The sequence below is a fragment of the Lemur catta genome, chromosome 12 (genome assembly GCF_020740605.2).
Source record: "Lemur catta isolate mLemCat1 chromosome 12, mLemCat1.pri, whole genome shotgun sequence".
NCBI classification, from domain to species: domain Eukaryota; kingdom Metazoa; phylum Chordata; class Mammalia; order Primates; family Lemuridae; genus Lemur; species Lemur catta.
The window spans coordinates 41783922-41806160 of NC_059139.1; the positions used below are offsets into that span (position 1 = coordinate 41783922).

Consider the following 22239-nt stretch of genomic DNA (forward strand, 5'->3'; position numbering starts at 1 on the left):
CTTAGGTGTTTAGGTTTGACTTTTTTGTGTCCATGAAATCTAGTAGCTTTGACAATGGCTCTAAACTGGTTGATGTGTGATGAAAATAGGCTGAGTCAGGTGTCTAGAAATGACTATGAAAATTGAGATAGTATCTTTTTTTGTATATAACTTTTTTTTTTCAGTGGTTAAAGTCTGTGTTGTGTCAAGTCTTTAGGTCTCTTAACTTTGGAACACCAAGTTCCCTTTTTAGAAGAATAGGTATTGAGCCCTTCAGGATGGGTGGAAAGATGGAGACAGTGATTTGCAAAATAATTGATGGTCATATTTATATTTGACTTTTCCCTTATTTGAAGTTCCAGATTTTCAGCTCAGAAGCTTTGGTATAAGTAAAGTGTATTAATAGGACTCGTGGATGAAAGTAACAGAGACCAGTAAAAAGAGGGTAATAATAAGGATGTACCAGTGTCTGATGGACACTCAAGGGCTAGAATGCAGTTAGTCTCAGAAAGGAATTAGAACAAATAACTGGAAGACCATCAGGAACCCAGGACCATCACTCTTTTATATTTTCCTTTCAGATGAGCATTCTGTTTCTGTGTCCATATGGTGGAAGGCAGCAACTCCACAGATTCTGACTTCAGATGTTACAGTTCTACTAAATGTGGAGACTGACTTGCTATCTTTGAGTCCCACTTAAGCATCCTGGGGAGAGAGAAGATGATTGACTAGCTTGAGTCAGGTGCCCATCCCTTTTCCAATCTGCTGCAAGTAAGTGGGCACTGTTACCTGGTACTAAAATAGATATTAGTGGGCCACCCCTTTCAAATGGGAGAATAACCCTCAGAGCAGGGCTGTTGTATTGTGCAGGTTGCTTATTGCACATGCTGCTTGCCAAGCCATATGTCCATAGGGCTGTAGTTTTAAAATTTTCACGAAGATACTTTATGGATTTGTGGTGACCTTTTCTAAGAGAAAGAAGGAGTCATTGTGAATTGGGAGGCTATTCTAAGGGTGTCTGCTGTCATTTTTTTTGGTATCTATTGTCCGTCTTCATGTAGCCAAACTCTCAGTATTAAAATTTTAGAATGATTCTCACCCGTAGGCCATGGAGTTTTATTGCAGCAAAACCAAAAATCAACATGCATGTGTTTTCTCAACAGGAATATTGCAAATAGAATTATTATCATGGGGGTCCTTGATATTTCTGGACCTACTAAGGTGTCCTTACACTCAGTGAGAACCACTGATGCTATGGAAAGGCTGAGTGTAAGACCTCTTATTTGTCCTGTGACCTTTGCTTGTATTTCAACATGCATAAAATACCTAACTTAGAGGAATGTCAGAGTTCAATGTATGTGAGTGAACCTGGCACTAACCACCCAATAGTTTCAACAGAGAGATTTAAAGAATATTTGTTCCTTAAAAGTACATTCAGTAAAATGTTTGATTAGTAGAAGAAGCTTAAATTTTTGTTTTTCTTTTCCTCTCTAAATCTGTGATACAGCACAAATGTGTCTTCAGCCCTAAGGGATGTTTGGGATAGTTTAATAGAATTATGGATTTTTGTGCCTAAAATATTAATAGATCTGAATCCTACTAAAAGTGAATCTTTTTAAAGATAAGATTTTCATCAAGTGGTGGCATATTTAAGCTTTACTTGTAAGTGTTAGTGATCAACCTTTAAAATTCCTTCTGTAAGATGTTGAGAGTGATCTAGCTTTCTTTGGAAGGTTTATGGTGTCCATAATCATTGCCAGCCTAAATTAACACTGAAGTAAACATTCAGCTTGGGCTGAGGAAGGGGAAATGAGGGTTTCAAGCTGGCCACCTTCTTTTGCTCATTTCTACCCTTTTTCTGTTATTTTCTCTGGTTCCTTTATCTCTTTCACTTCACTTCAATTTAGGAGAAAAAAGACATAAAGAAATTCATCTTAAGAAATTAGGGCCTTGTCTTTCCTGGTGAATTTGTATTTTAATAGAGGTTGTTTGAAAAAGGGCCCCAAAGAAATAACTAATGGTGGAATTGCCTGCACTATAGCTCTCACATCCAGGATTCTCAAATGAGGTCATGCTTTTCAACAGATCTGGCTCAGTTTCTAGGGCAGTGGATACACTGCATAAAAATATTTTATTTGTAGTCAGCTTCATCTAAAATACCACTTAAAGAACCAAAAAAGTAATTAGTATATTGAAATGGGTAGGAGTCTGTAGTAAGGCAAAAGGCCTCACCTGAGCAAAGGGTTTGATTCAGTAGTAAAGTTGTATAGAGGTAAATTGAGAATAGATTATAAAGTTTTGGGGATTAAGTAATTTAAGTTTCTAAAGGGGAAAAGGAGATAGTAAAATCAGTGATTTTAAGGAAAAGATCAGGTGCCAAGTGAATTGAACTAGGAGATCAGTTTGGAATCTATTGTGTTAACACATAAAAGTGGCATTAATTGGTGTCTGTAATATTTTTCTTTTAAAGATATTTTTATAATAAATTGGAGTATAATTCACATACCATAAAATTTACGCTTTTACAGTATACAATTAAGTAGTTTTAGTATATTTACAAAATTGTGTAACCATCTTCACTATCTGATTCCAAAACATTTTCATCAGTTCTTACAAAAAACCCCATACTCATTAGCACTCACTCCCCATTCTCCTCTGCCCCCAGACCTTGGGAAGCACTAATCTATTTTCTGTCTCTGTGGATTTGCATATTCCTGACAGTTCATAAAAATTAAATCATACAGTATGTGCCCTTTTGCGTCTGGCTTCTTTAACATAGCATAATGTTTCCAGAGTTCATCCATGTTGTATCATGTATCAGTATCATCCTTTTTTATAGCTGAATAGTATTCTGCTGTATAGATATATTACATTTTGTTTATCCATTCATTAGCTGATGGACATTTGGTTTTTTTCTACTTTTTGGTCACTATGAATAATGCTGCTTATGAACATTAGTTAGTTATAAGTTTTTCTCATAACATGTCTTTTCAGTCATCTTGGTTATGCATTTAGGAGTGAAATTGTTGGGTCATATGGTATCTATGTTTAACTGTTTGGAGGAACTGCCAACCTATTATCCAAAGCAGTCGTACCATTTTACATTCCCATCAGCAAAGTTTTGAGAGTTTCTGTTTTGTTGTATCCTCCCAGCTTGTTATTGCCTGTCTTGATTATAGCTAGCCTAGTGAGTGTAAAATGATATATACGGGGGCTGTCCAGAAAGTATCCAGCCACGTCCTATGAAAAATAAAGATATGCATGGCTTGATACTTTTCAGACAGCCCCCGTATATCATTGTGGTTTTGACTTGTATTTCCCTAATGACTAATGTTAGCTTATGTGCTTTTTGGCATTTGCTTTATCTTTGAAGAAATGCCTGTTCAAATTCTTTGCCCATTTTTAAGTTTTGCTTTTTGTTTTTTTTATTGTTGAGTTGTAAGATTTCTGTACAAAGTCTGGATACAAGTCTGTCATCAGGTACATGATTTACAAATATTTTCTCCCATTCTGTGGGTTATCTTTTTACTTTCCCGATGGTGCTAATATTTTTTGTAATGGAAATGTCTCTAGTGTTTTTATTCAGTGTGACACTAATGGTTAGTTTCTTATTGAGGAAATACTCCATTTCTAATTTACTAAGATTTTTTTCAAGAATAGATACTGACTTTATTAAGATGCCTTTCTGTGTTTGTCAAGATCTACTTTTTCCTTTTTTCATCTGTTTGATATATTGCTAACAGATTTTTCTCATGTTTATTCATTTTGGCATTCCTAGAATCAATTCTTAGTCATCTGGGCATGGTGGCTCATGCCTGTAATCTCAGCACTTTGGGAGGCCAGTGGGGAGGATCACTTGAGTGTAGGAGTTGGAGGTTGCGGTGAGCTATGATGATGCCACTGCACTCCCTCAGCCGGGGTGACAGAACGAGACCCTATCTCTTAAAAAAAAAAAAAATTCTACTTATTCATGTTTTACTGTTGTATTTGAGTTTGCTTCTATATAATTATTTAGATTTTAATTGGAAGTATTCTTTTTTTTTTTTTTTTTTTAAAGAGACAGGGTCTCACTGCTAGAGTACAGTGGTATAATCATAGAGCACTGCAGCCTTGAACTCCTGGGCTCAAGCGGTCCTCCTGCATCTGCCTCCCAAGTATCTGGGATTACATGCATGCACTACCACACCTGGCTAATTTTTAAATTTTTTTGTAGAAACAGAGTCTCGCTATGTTGCCTGGGCTGGTCCATGAGGCCCACTCCTGGCCTCAAGCAATCCTCTTGCCTCTGCCTGCCAAAGTGCTGGGTTTTTGAAGTATTTTTGAATCTGAATATTATGGTTACTCGATGCTAACTTTGAGAGGTGTTGATGTCAGAGTTACATTAAATTTGAAATTTTCCATGTTTCTTGTGAAACCCTGAACCTCGTGATCAAATTTCATATTCTGAAAGTTTGCAAGCACTTGGGTGCATATTGTCTTTTAGAGAAGTAATTTTGATAAACTTCATCTATAATTTCACCTATGATTTCCTGTTTATTTCTTGAGAGAACTTTATTATTTATAAATTATAGGAAGTCATGTATAATAAAACACATCACTATTTGTTTGAACCTAGTAATTTTTTATTTTCTTAAAATACGTTTTATCTATGCTGTTAAATCCCCATTCTGATTCCTACTGGTATGTTTTATGTCTTTAGATACGCTGGGCAATTGTTCTTTATTTTTTTATTTTATTTTATTTTATTTTTGAGACAGAGTCTCGCTTTGTCGCCCGGGCTAGAGTGAGTGCCGTGGCATCAGCCTAGCTCACAGCAACCTCAAACTCCTGGGCTTAAGCGATCCTACTGCCTCAGCCTCCCGAGTAGCTGGGACTACAGGCATGTGCCACCATGCCCGGCTAATTTTTTCTGTATAGATTTTTAGCTGTCCAAATCATTTCTTTCTATTTTTGGTAGAGATAGGGTCTCACTCTTGCTCAGGCTGGTCTCGAACTCCTGACCGTGAGCGATCCACGCGCCTCGGCCTCCCAGAGTGCTAGGATTACAGGCGTGAGCCACCGTGCCCAGCCTGTTCTTAATGTTTGTTTCTCTACTCCCATCAACAACGGAACTAGCTCTTGGGTTCATTCATTATTTTTACTCTTTCTCTTTTCTAAATCATTAATTCTTGCTTTTTCTTTAAATTCCTTCACTAAATGGAAACATTAGATGAGGAGTTATATATGCAAGTCTGAAGTTTAGTGGAATGATCCAGGCTTCAGTATAGCAGGCATTTCTGGTGTCCTGCATTACATTCTCTTGGCTCAGGTCTGATATTTAATTAATCCCAGCTGCAGGAAACAGTACGCTGAAAGCTCAGACTCACCCCAGCCTGAGCTTTCTGCCTCAAGTAGATTTTTGGCCCCAGTGATTTCCTTGCAGTGGGAGTCCAGCAAGATTAGAAAGCAAGCATAGGTCGGTAGTGAGGTAGAGTTAATGCCTATAGAGGCAATCCTGTTGATGTCTCCCGCTGCTCCTCTGAGTGGGTATAAGCTTGCCTCTCATCCTATAGGCAGACAATTTTGAGAGAATTTCTGTATGCTTCTCAGGAGGTTTAAGTAGATTTGAGCACCTGTTATCCTTAGGGATGATTTTGATAATATACCGTTCCTATATTGGCTTTTCTTCCATCCCTGCCTTTCTTTGTGCTCTCTCAGGTCCTTTTCTAGACATGCTATCATTACTCAGGTCCTTACTTCTGTCATTGCTATTGGTAGAACCCAAATTAAGACATCAGTCATTAGAGTCCTTAGTATTTAAAAAGTAGATAATATTTCTAATATTGAAACTGGATGATCACCAAGGATATGAGTATATACAGAAAAGAGGGTCAAGATCTGTGTTCTATGTCAGAAGTTGAGGTGGGAGGATTGCTTGAGGCCAGGAGTTCAAGAACAGCCTGAGCAAGAGCAAGACCCCATCTCTGCAAAAAAATAGAAAACTTAGCCAGCTGTGGTGATGCATGCCTGTAGTCCCAGTTACTGAGGAGGCTGAGGGAGGAGGATCGTTTAAACCCAGGAGTTTGAGATTGCAGTGAGCTATGATGACGCCACTGCACTCTAGCTCAGATGACGGAGCGAGACCCTGTCTCCAAAAAAAAAGAGGTTGGCATAAAGAAGAGCAACTAGCAAAGGGGACTGACTGAGATGTGACCACCAGTGGTATAGGAACAAAACCATAGAAGGATGTGTGGTGTCTTGGAAGCTAAGTGAAGAAAATGTGTAAAGTGAAGGGAAAGTGATGCAAATAAGATGTGAATTAGATTGTTTATTGGATTTAGCAATGTGTAGCCTGCTGATGACCTTTGAAGAACAGTTTTCATTGAAATACGGGGACAAAAGTATGATTGGAGTGGGTTTAAGCACAATTGATTGAATAATTGAAGATAGTGAATATGGACAACTTGTTTGAAGAATTTTGCTGTAAAACGGAGCAGAGTAATGGGTTGGTAGCTGTAGAGAAAGTTGTTTTCAGGAGAGATTCTTTTTTTTTTGAGACAGAGTCTCATTCTGTTGCCTGGGCTAGAGTGCCATGGCATCAGCCTAGCTCACAGCAACCTCAAACTCCTGGGTTTAAGCAATCCTCCTGCCTCAGCCTCCTGAGTAGCTGGGACTACAGGCATGCGCCGTCATGCCCGGCTAATTTTTTCTGTATATATTTTTAGTTGTCCGTATAATTTCTTTCTATTTTTAGTAGAGACGGGGTCTTGCTCTTGCTCAGGCTGGTCTTGAACTCCTGAGCTGAAACAATCCACCTGCCTCAGCCTCCCAGAGTGCTAGGATTACAGGTGTGAGCCACCACGCCTGGCCAGGAGAGATTCTTTTTAAGATGGTAGAAAAAAATCCACCTGCTTGATATAGCATACTGCTGCATGTAGTCAAAATCAGTTGTTTCTTAGTGTATTTTAGATTGTCTCTTTTTATAAGGATAGACTTAACATTCTTTATGATAATTACGGTTCTCTCTGGTTAATTCAACTATCTTGATCTGGTCCCTTTAAGGCTCCTCAGATCATAAGTGGTGAATTCATGGAAGAAAAGAAGTTGTTACAAGTTACTGGAAGAAACAAAGGAATTTGGAAATTACTCTGGTTTAGACATAAACACTAGGAAGTAAGGAGAAGTGAGGGAATACATGTAAGGAAGTTAATTCTGCCACAGGATTGTGTATTATGGGGAAGACTTTAGAACTCAGTCAAAACTGTATAAGAAAGCTATTTCAAGTTTTGAAACACTACCATGATTTCAGTTTCCCTACCACGTTAAACAATAACCTGTTGATATACGTTTGTGACATGTATTATGTATGACATATTGCCACAAATGTCTTCTTGCATTTTTTTTATTGACCTGTTGTTGAAAATAATTGAGCCAATGGTATACTTTCTAGCATACAGGTGAGATTTGCCCACAGACCTCCAGTCTTTTGTGTACTGTTTCACCTTCCTCAGGTTTGGTTATGAACTGTACTGAGCTGTTTCCTTTCCTCATTCTCTCCCACCTTTTCCTTCAGATTATAGGATGATCTAATGTCAGTTTTTCAGATTTAATTCAATCCAGGATGTTTGCATTTGTTAGTAGTATTTCTAATTGTAGAATCAAAGACTTTTTCTGTAAAAAATAATTTGAGGCCTCTTGTTCCTTAAATTAAGTCAGTCCTCCTAAACTGAGATGGAGGAGAATCCAAGATTCTTCTACCCTTAACCAAGTTTACCCCTCCACAAAGGGGTGAGTCAGATTGAGTATCTTCTATGGGATTAATTTTTCTATAAATAGAAAAGTTTTTTGTATACTAAAAATCTGCTAAGATTTCTGCTTCTAATTAGGATGTAAAAGGGATGCAGAAGACTTGGTCCCCTGGTAACAATAAACAAAACCTGAAAATTATAAAAGTCACACTCTTAAAATAGGATTAGCAAAAATTAGTGGACTCGGGGAAGCCTTAGTGATCTGAATTCCAGAGATACGCAAGCTCTGCATAGGTGAGTGTGGCAGTTTCCCTGCCTGGGGGCGGTGCCTGCATAAGCAGATAGAGGAGTAAGACTGCCATATATGGGAAGACACTGAAGAGATGAGGAAAAATCATCTGATCCTGGAATGGCAGTGAGGACTTTAGGGAAGAGATGGAAATCTGACAGAGCCCCAAAGGTGAAATCAAATAATTAAGCCTGCTAATTCCATCCAGCTTTTCCCACTGCATTTTGCCAGGAAGCAGCAGGAGAGAAGAGAGTTGAAAAGTGCAGAGAAATCATGTAGTCCTGCAAATTCTAAGGGTTCTTGGAATTTGGGACCCTGTTCCACTTGAATCTGAAGGTAAACGAACCAAAAATATCTGGAACTGTAGCACAAACTCCTACTGCCTCAAATTTTGAGAAGATCTAAAATGTGGCTGTGGTCAGTGGTGGGGAAGGTTGGGAGTTGGGTCACAGATGAATTCAGTCTAAAAGCTACAGCCAGTACCAGCTCATATTGTCTTTACTAGAAATCTGAATCATCAACCATTTATCCTGGGGGAGTGGGAAGAACTTACACTCTTTGGGAAATATAACTGAAAACAATATTATGCTTAACTTTTGACTGTTATGTTAAAAACAGTGTCTAGAATATTATAAAAAAATTATGATACAAAGAAACAAGAAAAAGTGATTGCATAATCAAGAGAAAAGCAAACCTACAGATGGTCCAATTATTAGAATTAGGAGATAAGGACTTCAGGACAATTGACAGGATAATATATGAAGGATTGGGTATTTAGGAGAGTAGTGGAAACTCTAAAAAGAATCAGATGCAGATTGTAGAATTGCAAAATATAATATCTTTTTTTTTTTTTTTTTTTGAGACAGTGTCGCTTTGTTACCCGGGCTAGAGTGAGTGCCGTGGCGTCAGCCTAGCTCACAGCAACCTCAAACTCCTGGGCTTAAGCGAGCCTACTGCCTCAGCCTCCCGAGTAGCTGGGACTACAGGCATGCGCCACCATGCCCGACTAATTTTTTCTATATATATATTTTAGTTGGCCAGATAATTTCTCTCTATTTTTAGTAGAGACGGGGTCTTGCTCTTGCTCAGGCTGGTCTCGAACTCCTGACCTCGAACGATACACCCACCTTGGCCTCCCAGAGTGCCAGGATTACAGGCGTGAGCTACCGCACCCGGCCAAAATATAATATCTTAAAAAATTAATCAAATAGGCTTAATATAAGCAGGTCTATAGTAAGAAATAAAGATGGCAGGAAATGGTAAATTTGTGGATAAAAATGAATGTCTATTTTCTAGTTTCTCAATTTATATAAATGACAGTGGGTAGTATAAAGCAAAAATAATGTAGTAATATGTAGAAGTAGAATACAAGACAAAGACAGTAGCCCAAAAGGTAGGAGTAGATGTATGTATACTCTTTTATAGTAGTTAGATTATATGTGAAGAGATGTAATAGCATTTGAGGATAGACTATGATGAATGAAGAATGCATATTATAAATTCTAGAGCAATCAGAAAAAAGTAGTATAGCTAAAAGTCCATAGAAGGAGATAAAGTAGCGTTAAAAAAATTTTATTAGGAGGTATGAAAAGAGGAACAAAGAATAAGTAGAATATAAATAATAATGTGATATAGCCTTAAGTTCTGCCATAGCAATAATTATATTAAACATGAAAGGTCTAAGCCTACCTCAGATTGGATTTAAAAAAAAATAAAGCAGTACCTAAACATATGCTTCCTACAAATGGATACTTTAAATATAAAGACAAATTCGGATAAAAGTAATAGATAGGAAAAGGTATACCATATTAATACTAAAAAGAAAAGCTCCTATTGCTGTAGTGATATCAAGCAAAATATAAAAGATAAGGATTGGCCCGGTGCGGTGGCCCGTGCCTGTAATCCTAGCACTCTGGGAGGCCGAGGCAGAAGGATTGCTTGAGCTGAGGAGTGTGAGGTTGCTGTGAGCTAGGCTGATGCCACAGCACTCTACCCCAGGCAACAGAGAGAGACTCTGTCTCAAAAAAAAAAAAAAAAAAAAACTAAGACAAGGATTATTAGCAGGAAAAAAAAATATCTCATAATGGTAAGAGGATCCATTCATCAAGAAGATATAAGAACCCTAAATGTGTATTCATTTTATAACAGAGCTTCAAAATACATAAAATAAAAATAGACAGAATGAGAAATAGACAAATCTACAACTATAGTTAGAGATTTTAATATTTTTCAGTAATTTATAGGAAAAGAATGCCATAAATTGGTAAGAGTATAGAAGATTTGGGAACAAAACTCAACCACTTTACATAATTGATATTTATAAAACACTATACCCAAGAGACACAGAATGTGACATTCAAGATGCATATGGAGCACTCAGATAGATAGTATGTGGGGCCATTGAAAGCCTTAGCATATTTCAAAGGCTTGAAATGATAATACCGTGTTCTTGACGACAATGGAATTAGAAATCAGTAGCAATGAGAAGATCACCAAATATTTTGAAATTAAGGAAGAAATTCTGAATAACCCAGGAGTAAAACAATAAATCAAATGGGAAATTAGAAAGCGTTTTAAAGAAATTCAACAAAAGACGACACATAAATTATTAAGTGCAGCTAGACTGGTGCTCAGAGAATTTATAGTTTTAAATTTTAATGAAGAAATAAGAATTAGAATCAATTACATAAGTTTTGCCCTAAGAAGACAGAAAAAGAGAAACTTAAAATAAGCAAAAGGCAACAAATACAGAGAAAAAACTACAAATCAATGAAATAGAAAACATGCCATAAGAAAATGAACAAAATGTAACATTTCATCTTTGCAAAAATCGATACAATTGATAAATCTCCAGCAAGATTGGGGGAAAAAACACAGATTACCAATATCAGGAATAATGTGGAGCAGGTGGGGTGTATAGTTTCTATAGCTATTAAAAGGATAAAAAGGAAATACTATTTAAAATTTTTGTTTCAGTTATTTTATAACAACTAAAACCAGCTTCTTTATTACCTCATGTTCTCAGGGCAGCATTCAAATTTAAAAGCATTCACAGAAGGTAAACATTGTGAATCTTGAGGCATAGGCACTGTTACTTGCCCAATAAAACTTCCACCTCATTGAGTTGGTATAAACAATTCACAACGCCAGCCCGAATTGATAGGGTGGGGAAATAGATTCTATCTCTTGATTTTTGGTGGTGGTAACATATTGTGGCCATGTTTTTCAATTTACAGTCGTTAAGTCAGAAACAGTGAAGAGTCTGAGATTTTACTCTACTTACAAACTGAAAAGTTAAGCCTGCCAGACAAGACCTCTAGACTGGAGACAGATTATTGGTTCCTGCAAAAGCAGCAACTAGAGCAGTGTCTTGTGCCAGTTCCCCGAGCCTTAATCTCCACAGGGTGACAAAGTAAGGGTCAGATGGTACTTGCACATGCACTAGGGTGGTTACAGAACAACCCCAAATTAGGAAACCTGATCTTAATTTGGACCACTGGAGTATAAGCAAGTGTTTTCTGGAGAGGGGACGGTGGACTGTCTTAGTTAGGCACGCTAAGCATTATTATCCTGGAATGTCTCTTTATACAAACATCTTAAGTCAGCTGTAAATGACATTGCTCAGAAGACCCACACACCATGCAGAAATGTGAGATGATCATGGAGAATTTTCTTCCAACACACTATACTCTCTATCACAGTAATTTGCATTCCTCCCATATACAAAGTTTGGTCACTCTTTTCTCCAAAAGTCTTACACCATTAGAGTATAAAGCTTGAAGATCTATATCTGTCTCATCATCAAAATGAGGTCTAGGTAAGGACAAGGCTCCTCAATGCTAATTTTTAATTAGAGAAGTGCAAAATAAAAACAGTGAGGTGCTGCTCTACACCCACTACATAGGCTAAAATTCAGGAAGACTAAAATTACCAAGTGTTGATGAGGTTGTTATTGGAATTCTCATTGCTTGGAGTGTTAAGTTACCACTTTGTAAAATGATAGTTTTTAATAGAATTAAATATACTTATAGATTGTGACCCACGAATTTCATTTCCATGTACTTATCCATGAGAACTGAGGCCTGTGTTCTCATAACACTTTTCTACAAATGTCATAATATTTTTATTCAGAGCAGGTTGCCTTGATCAGGGGGTTGACTGGAAAAGGGCAAGTGTGAACCTTCTAGGGTGATGGAAATAGTGTATGTCTTGGTTCCTGTTGGTTACACAGTTGTAGACATTTGCTATCTATACTCTTAGAATGTGTTCATTTCATTATGTAAATTATATCCAAAAATATAAAAATGGAAATTTCTGCAGATGTGGGGTGGTACTTAGTAACTTTAGTATGTATGTCTGCCGCTTCATTGCACAGTAATTTTTTAGACTTGTTTAAGCTAACCATGATTTGATATAAAAGTTTTTAACAGTGTTCATATTGAAGAAACTCTCAACTTGCTACTTGATTAGAATTAGGCTAGTGCAGCCAGACATTGATGTTGATCTTCTATCTATAAGTGTGATTTAGCCATCAGCATCCTTTCCTCATTTCTTGTGTGTGTTGTAGGTGCATCACATTATGTATATTCAGTTTTTGACTATTGACCATCAGAATTACTCTTATATAACAGTTAGAACTTTTTCATTATGTAAATTTAAAGTCTTACTCTTCTTACCTTCCTATTCTTATTTTTTATATTACTATTTTAATTGTTTACTATTTGTGTACTTATCAGTAATAGGCTAATAATGTCTAGAAAATGCCTCAGAATTAAGCACAGATATACCAAATACAGATTGGCAACCACTGTGATAATCATGATTAAACTAAATGATCTTGTACAACCACTAAATATCACCTAATAGGTGTGGGCATCCCTGAGGAGCCTTTAAGTAAATGAAATATTGCACCAACATAAGATTTCTCTTAAATCTAGGCAACTTGTGATCTCTTTAGATAAATAGGGGAATATAATGTGCTGTATTTTAAAAAATCTTTATAGTGGTTTTACTTTTCAGTTTTTATAGCAGTTCTCAAACTAGGACTTTAGTCCAAATAATCCTCAGTAGAGGATGGGGAGGGCTAAATGATGGTAGCTTTGGTATAGATGAATTGGGATTGACTGTATTTGATTATTGTTGAAACTATGTGTTAAAGAATCACATGGGCATTTTACTTAAGATAAAGAATATTGAGTTTTATATTAACTCACTAAATCAGAATCTCTAGGGAGAGGGTATAGTAATCCCTAATTTTGAAAAATATTCTGAGTGGATTTTATTCGGCTAGTTATATATAGTTCCACCCAAGTTTGTTTTGTTTTCTTGCAGCTCTTTTATTGGTGGGTGGTTTTTCTAGGGCCGTGTACATATATGGTTCACCAAAATTTATCAATGAGCTCTTCTTTTTCTCTACTAGATTATTCCTATCTGCCTGCAAATCCACTGTTGTGTTTCGTGATTCATATTCTGCCCTAGCAACTGCTTTGCTTTTCTAATGTCCTTTATGGCAAAACTACCCTAGTCATCTATATTTGGTATGTCTAGTTCTGTTCTTTTTTGAATCCCCTCCAAATAGTGTTTTGCCCCACCAGTAAAACTGGTCTTGTCAAGGTAAACAAACAGTGACCTTTAAGTTAATACATAATGCCAGTTCTAAGTCCTGATTAACAGAGTTGATAATTCCTTCTTCCTTGAAACATCGCTTGGCTTTTAGGATGTCACACTTTTTTGGGTTTTTTTCTTGTCTCACTTGACTGATTCTCTTGAGTGTCCTTTGCTGGTTCTGTCCCTTCTTTCTGACCCCTAAGTTTTTAATGTGTTGGGGCCCAGTCATTGGACTTGTCTCTTTTTTGTCTACCCTCATGTCCCTGGTGATTTCATCTAATTTCATTGCTTTAAATACCATCTATAAGTAGATGACTTTCAAATTTATTCACATATCCTGAGCTTAGATCTCTTCCTACAGTCTGAATGCCCATATCCAGCTGCCTTACTCAGTATTCCACTCAGATATCCTTAAGGTATTTCAAACTGAAGTTTCTAAACACAAACATCTCATCTCTCTTCTCTCCACCTTGCTCCTGTCATGGTCTCATTCCATTTCAGTTTACTGGCAGCTCCATTCTACCAGACTGTTACATCTGTGGGAATAGTATGAATGACAGAAGATTTAGTGGCCATCTTTGCTTGCTGTACACACAGGTTTTTTTTGTTTTTGTTTTGTGGCATGCAGAATATGTGGAATTCTTAGAGAAACTCAAACAACTCAGTAGTCCCAAACCATTTAGCATAGAGACACATAGCTCCATATTTAGGGCAACTCTGAAATTCTGAAAGATATTTTCAGATATCACTCTGAATTCTTAAGAAAAAGATTACTTATGATATATACATATACTTTTTATTAAGACCATTGCTTTGGGCTTTAGGCTGTCTCACTTTGAAATGTATTGGCTGCAAGTACAGAAAACCTAGCAATAGTTTAAGCAAATAAAAGGATTTAGTTTTCTCACATACCAAGAAATCCAAAAGTAGATAGTAGTTAGCATTGGTAGGTACAGCTGCTCAGCAGTGCTATTTGAGACCCCCAGCACGTTCTGTCTTTTTCTTGTCAGCCTTATTTATTGGCGGGTTTTTAATCCTCATGCTTGTTGACTTATGGTAATAGGATGGTTGTTGCAGCACTAGCTATCATGTACAGATTCAAAGCTAGAAAATGGGAGAGTGGTGATGTCAGACATGTTTGTTCCCATTTATCAGGACCGCAAATGTTTTCCCAGAATTAGCCTCCATTCCATTCCCAAAGCAAACTTCAGAGTATAAGACTTTGATCTTCATTGTGTCACCTATCCCCTGTCCACCCCTCCAGGCCTGGAAAATACAAAAGTGAGTATTTAGCTGGGCCCATTACCGTCCTGAACAGTCAACATTCTTAAAAGGGAAGATAAATTCAATAAGCAATTAACAGTGCCTGCCACATAGAAGAATCAAAAACTACTAAATTTAAATATAATTGGTGATTAGCATTTATTTGCATGGAAAATTTTTTGTTATTTCTCAGTAAATTAAAAAAACTGGCATTTTAGTGGTACATGAAAGGGCATTTATTTATTTATTTATTTTCTCTTTGCCACTTTCCCTCGTCTGGATAAGAAAGGGTATTTTTTGATATAGATGAGGGCTCTCAATATTACAAATGCATCAACAATTCATTTGTTAAAAAGCTTGACATTTACTTAGAAGCTTGCAAATTTGTGTATGTATGCACATGCACCCATGTGTGTTTTTAAGAAGCTAATGTTTTGTTTGACTGTTTGGTCTATTTTCAGTTTACAATGGTCAGTTTTTGAGAAGTTTAATTTAGCTTTTCTTATGTATTAGAAATTAAGAGAGATGTTCCTTACAGTCATAAAGATCCATTTTTATTGTTAATTTTGGTTCTCTTTTTGTTTTCCGCAGAATGTTGGCTCAATTAAGAAACATTAGGGAGATAAATTCAACCCAGGGGTAAGTAGCTTTAATTTCTTTTGATAGAATGTTTTTGGCTTATCATTATTATGCCTATTTTCTGGGTTGACTCTGTCCCTCTATTGTGATGAGAAGATTGTTACATTTACTGTGTTGCTTCTAATTTATAAAGTGTTTCTTCCTTATCACATCCCTAAAATTCTGCTGTGTTTATCAGTTCCTGTTCAGACCAGGTTAGGCTTTCTCCTTTTTGGATTACTTTCTAGTATCATTGTCTAAGGGAAGATTGCTTTGGGTATTGTTACTTATTTACTTCTCTTTCATAATAGTACTTCCCTCCTCTGCCTTCAAGGATTAAGATCTCCCTCCTTTTTTAGCAATGAGCAGTTTTTAGTCTACACTACTTCCATCTGCAGGCCTCTTTTGAATGGGGGTCCATTTTTGTATTGGCTCTGGATTGCCAATGAATTTCATCTGAAGTCTAAACTGCTCTCTTCACAGCCTCTGTCCACAGGAGGTTTCCCTTTGAGATGTAAACTCCGTGCAGCTTCCTAGAGCCAAGCATCTAATCCTCCTTTTTCTAAATTTATTGTCCTTTCTGAGAAATTCTACAGTTCTGTTTTTCTGCAACATGATTAGCTCTACAGAAGAATCTTGGAAATTGTTTTATCTTCATTAACAATTACTCTGTAAATAGTGTTATACCTCAGGTGCCATCATCTGTAGCTATTTGGTCCAATATGGTAGCTACTAGTCACAGGTGGCTATTGGGCATTTAAAATGTGGTTGGTGTGACTGTGAAACTGAATTTTTAGTTTTATTTGATTTAACTTTAAAATTAAGTTTAAATAGCCATATGTGTCTAGAGGCTACCATATTGGACAGTGTAGACAGAATTCTTTCCCATTCTGAAGTGTCCTTCTGACTCACTGTTAGTTGTATTCTTAAAATATATAGAACAAGAAAATTTTGTATTCAATTTTTGGAATTTAAAAAATGATCTCATAAGCACACAAGTATAAGCTAAATTCCCCTTTAGCAATTAAAATCTTCTTATTAGATTAACTGTTTTATTCTTTTCGGTTAAACATGCCTTTATGTAAACATAGATTGTTCATAATATTTGGTAAACATTTTTGGATATTTATTTGTTGACAAAGATTTTACATGGAAACATTTGATGTTTAGCATCTTAGTTTCTTTTTGTGAATCCTGAAGGAAAAGTATGTAGCAAAGACCTACGGATACCTTAATTGCTCTGAGAATCTTAGTTCAAGTATATATTACTGTATATTGAGAAACAGTATAGAAGAGCAGTAGTCCCAGCTACTTGGAAGGCTGAGATAGGAGGATCTCTTGAGCCCAAGAGTTTTAGACCAGTCTGGGCAACATAGTAAGACCCCCATCTCTCAAAAAGCACAAACTCAGTTTCTGAATGGAAAAATGGGGATAATAGCATGTATCTTAGAAAGTTGTAGTGAGGATGAAATGAGAATGTGGATATAGTTTATCTGAAGAACTTAGCAGAGTGCCTGGCGCAGGGTGACTGAATGAGAATAATCAAATTTTTGAAAAGATTGCAAGGGAAATACTTATCTTGCTCATTGTCAAAGACTTTAAAAATATCATATAATTTGAAGTATAAGAGTTAGAAAATTTAGAAGCAGTGCCTTGTGGATCCATGTTTTAGCCCGAGGCAAAAGGAAAAATCATTAATACTGATCCTAGCTTTATTTAAACATTTGATGTTTTATTTATCCATATGTTGACCCAAATAACTGAGGCAAAAACCTCAATCAATAGAGGTTTGTTAAGCCAAGATTTTGAGGACACAAACATGTCAGTTATTTATTTGGGTCAATGCATGCATTATTTTTCAGTAGTTTGTATTTTTAAAAAAATACATTGTATTAGATTGCTTTATTTGTCTTGATTGCTGAGTTTTTTTGATATGTCCTTATATTTTGTGCCTGAGACCTGACTGGCTTTAACCTAGTCTTTGTCCTGGTTAGAAGTAATCTAATACTTTTTTTTGAGATTGTGATCTCACTCTGTCACACAGGCAGTGGTGCAATCATAGCTCACTGCAACCTCAAACTCCTGGGCTCAAGCAATCTTTCTGCTTTACCTTCTGCAGTAGCTGAAACTACAGGTGTGTGCCACCACACCCAGTTATTTATTTATTTATTTATTTTTGGTAGGGATGGGGTTTCACTGTATTGCCCGGGCTGGTCTCAAACTCCTAGCCTCAAGCCATCCTCCCACCTCAGCCTCCCAAAGTGCCAGGACTATAGGTGTGAGCCATCACACCTGGCCTAATAACTGTATTAATAGAGTCTCCTGCCTAGGATAACAATTGATGATTTTACATACAAAAAATTCATAACACCACTTATTTATTGAGATGGGTCTCTCTTTGCTAATACAGTGTTAGCCTAGTTGGAATTAACCTATGTACCTACGTTATATACTTAATAAAATTGGCCTTCAGAATTTTTACTAATTCAGAATTGTCCTTTTTTCTCAATTACTTTATTTAAGCAAGTTTATGATTCAGTGTGTAACCTTAAACACACGTAAGACCTATAAGCTCTTTAGAAAAACTATAAGGCCAATATTTAATTGATACAAAATATACTTGGGGTAAGTGGGAATTTTCATGTAGGAAAATTAAAAACGATTATTGATCCCCAGTGGCTGGTTAAAAAGACCTGAAAACATCTATGCATTCCTATTTCCTACTAAAACTGCACATAATAAAGTTCTTAGTTAAGAAACATCGAGGCCAGGGAAGTGGCTCATGCCTATAATCCTAGCACTCTGGGAGACCGAGGTGGAAGGATTGCTTGAGCTCAGCAGTTCGAGACCAGCCTGAGCAAGAGCAAGACCCTGTCTCTACTAAAAATAGAAAAACTTAGCTGGGCTTGGTGGCCTGTGCCTGTAGTTCCAGCTACTCAGGAGGCTGAGGCAGGAGGATCAGTTGAGCCCAGGTGTTTGAGGCTGCTGTGAGCTAGGCTGATGCCATGGGCACTGTAGCCTGGGCACAGAGAGAGACTGTCTCAAAAAAAAAAAAAGAAAAGAAACATAGAAGGCTTAGAGCCAGGACTTAAAGAAAAATCTTTGTCATGCTAGAGGTTTTTTTTTTTTGAGAACTAAGAAGCAGGTTCACAAATCAGTGTTTTTGTAGAAGCATGTTTGGTTACTTTACATTTTGTTTTGTAAGTACTAAAGTGCTTGAATTTAATTTGAAATCCAGTAGATATAAATGTGGATATTCAAGCAATGTTAAATGGGTTCCATTGGGTGCATGTAGTGTAAGGGAAGTTACTGTTTATCTGTGGCATGAATTGTGATAAATTGGAATAATTTGTTCTGAAAAATTCTTATGATGTATTTGTTTTAATTACACTTTATTTGAATATTGCAGTATCTAAAAATGACTACAAAACGAAGTTTGTTTGTGCGGTTGGTACCATGTCGCTGTCTACGAGGGGAAGAGGAGACTGTCACTACTCTTGATTATTCTCATTGCAGTTTGGAACAGGTTCCCAAAGAAATTTTTACTTTTGAAAAAACTCTGGAGGAGCTCTATTTAGATGCTAATCAGATTGAAGAGCTTCCAAAGGTATGCTAGTTCTTTCAAGAATTACCTTTGGTTATTTTTATACCTAGAAATATGATATTCCTAATATTGACATATGTATGTGTGTGCCGTTTCAATGTTTTCGTTTAATTTTATCTTGAGGTGAGCAGCATAATTCAATTTTTTAAAAATCTTGATCTCTTAAAGTTAATTGCTCGAATACTTGTGCAAATAACTTAAAATTTTGTATTTAATTCCCATCATATTAGGTAGATAATGAGACTGCACAATTTCTAGAGCCAATAAATTTAACTAGACAAAGAAATAATGTTATCTCTTTCTACTTTTCATAAAACGTTAATGTACATTGTTATAATTGAGAGTAATTGTCCTTTTAGTAACAACCATAATTTTATTGTTAAACAGCTCTTTAGAGATTGTACAGGTATTCCTGTTTTCCTCCATTTACAATTTGTTTGGAAAGGTTTGGGAGGACGTGTGTTTCTGAAATGTAGTAACAACTTGAAGGAGAAAGTTGGTTTATTGCTGTGAAACACCCTCTCAAATTATCACCTTGTTTCTTTACTAAAATTTTTTCAGTACTTTTTCTTCTTAAATCTCAGTCCTTCATTATCTTGTACCCAATTTCATGTGTTTTATGTTTATTATAAATTAAAGCTACAATACCTTTAATTTAATTGTTTGAATATTTTGCCACCCAAGCAGCAGTGTTTTTGAAACTCTACGTGGAGACCTATTGGTGGCTCATAAAATCAATTTAGTATATGTCTCCAGTATTGTGAAAAAGTGAACTGTACATTTGGATTGCAAGAATTAGAAAATAAAAATATAGGAAACTAAATTACATTAGAGTTTTTAAATAAGGGATAATTTTTTAGTATAACAATGTGTCCCATACCATATATAGGGTATACTTGTACCAAAACATTATTTCTTATTTACCTGAAATTCAAATTTAATTGGACAATCTGTTTTTAATCTGGCAACCTTAACTATAAAAGACTATAGGATGTGTTGCTCATAGCCATTGTTTCACAAAATATTTGTTTTAGATTTTTGTGTGTTTATACACATACTGGATGGCAGTGCACAAAAGGCTTTTTTTCTGATGGCCAGTAGTAAAAACATTTTGAAAGCCAGTGCTATCATAGGTTATTTTATAGAGGAATCTGTATATGGCTATGGATAAAACATTAAATGTTGCTGGTTCCATATTTATGAACTCCTTACCTACGTTGTGGTAGGGTGCTTTGTAATTTACTGTTTTTTCTTATGTGTTCTTCAGCAAGTAACTTATCTTCCGTAGCCAGTTCTCTTAGAGAATATAGGTAATCCAGATTAGTGTCCTTCTCTAATCACCACCAGGTAGGGTTTTGGTCTGGGAGCTGTGTTGAAAAAAGTGAGGCTTGCTTTAACAGTGCAAATAGCTGAATTGTTTATGTCTTTTATCGTACCTAACAATTTTACATTTTTAGAAGAATGCTCTTCAATAAGGCTTTCATTTTGGAATGCTAATTTTGAGGTTGCTTGAAAGATAAGTTCCAGAGTTTATCATATTTAACAGCCACTTATTTTTTGACTAGCTAAACAAAGCATACAACCATATACTTACTCTCACTAAGTGCATTTTGCTTAAGGTATAAATATGAAGATGTAAATGATTCTGAGTGGTTCAGTTGTACTCAGATCCATAATAGTATAACCAGAACAATGAGAGATCTTTCCTGGTATTACTGTAGGTACAACTCATTCAATTTTAAGACAACTAATTTTTATTTGTGTAAAAGTTAGTACATGAAATACTTAAGGAAATATATAATCAAAATTCTTTCTTTACTTTTTTCAACAGCAACTTTTTAACTGTCAGTCTCTGCACAAACTGAGTTTGCCTGACAATGATTTAACAACGTTACCAGCATCCATTGCAAATCTTATTAATCTCAGGGAACTGGATGTCAGCAAGAATGGTAAGATTTTTTTCCCCTGATTTTTTTGTACTTGGAAACATGCTTCATTATTAAGATTTCTACTGAGTTTTCACAAATAAAAATACAAAAATAAAAAGTCAAATTGTAATGTATTATCATACTAGCTTTGGCTAAGAATAAATCTGTTTTATGTATATTGAAAGGCATTTTTTCCACTTAAAGATTTTGCAACCTATTTTGTTATAAAATACAATAAAATTTTATATTATAGTGCTGGCTTGTAATTTGTTTATAAAATCTGTGATAGCTTAAAGTAGGTGGAGAATAAGTGTAAGTTTTTACATTATTATTAACTGCATTCACTGTGTTGTATAATAGATCTCTTGTACTTATTTGTCCTAAATGAAATTTGGTACCGTTTGAACAACATAATCCAATCCTCCATCCCCGCCTCCCCCACACTCCCCAACCACCATTCTACTCTCTGCTTCTGTGAGTTTGCCCTTTTAAGATTCCATATATAAGTGAGTTTGTGTGGTATTTTTTCTTTGTGTTCTTTGCTTATTTCACTTAACATAATATCCTCCAGGTTCATCCATGATATTGCAAATAACAGGATTTTCTTCTTTTTTAAAGACTGAATGGTATTCCATTGTGTATATATACCACATGTTCTTTATTCATTCATCAGTTAATGGACACTTAGGTTGATTCTGTATCTTGGCTATTGTGAATAGTGCTGCATAAATACGGGAGTGTAGCTATCTCTCCAACATACTGATTTTGTTTCCTTTGATACATATCCAGTAGTGGTATTGCTGGGTCCTGTGGTAGTTATATTTTTAATTTTTTGAGGAACCTCCGTACTGTTTTTCATGATGGCTGTACTAATTTACACCCCACCAACAGTATGGGGGTCTTACTATGTTGCCCAGACTGGTCTAAAACTCTTGGGCTCAAGAGATCCTCCTATCTCAGCCTTCCAAGTAGCTGGGACTACTGCTCTTCTATACTGTTTCTCAATATACAGTAATATATACTTGAACTAAGATTCTCAGAGCAATTAAGGTATCCGTAGGTCTTTGCTACATACTTTTCCTTCAGGATTCACAAAAAGAAACTAAGATGCTAAACATCAAATGTTTCCATGTAAAATCTTTGTCAACAAATAAATATCCAAAAATGTTTACCAAATATTATGAACAATCTATGTTTACATAAAGGCATGTTTAACCGAAAAGA

At 36.0% G+C, this 22239-nt stretch overlaps 1 protein-coding gene across 8 annotated transcripts in view; it reads left to right on the forward strand.

The window, feature by feature from the left end:
* The window catches only part of ERBIN (erbb2 interacting protein), a 116478-nt gene that overhangs the window by 27072 nt on the left and 67167 nt on the right, over positions 1 to 22239 (forward strand). For 7 of the 8 annotated variants that reach the window (XM_045566351.1, XM_045566349.1, XM_045566353.1 and 4 more), the window contains exons 2-3: positions 18893 to 19090; positions 20919 to 21036. In XM_045566351.1, the coding sequence (XP_045422307.1) occupies positions 18902 to 19090; positions 20919 to 21036 (307 nt within the window). In that variant the 5' untranslated portion in view covers positions 18893 to 18901. Of the gene's footprint in view, positions 1 to 15491; positions 15505 to 18892; positions 19091 to 20918; positions 21037 to 22239 lie in introns of those variants that run through there. The other variant, XM_045566350.1, reaches the window with a different exon arrangement.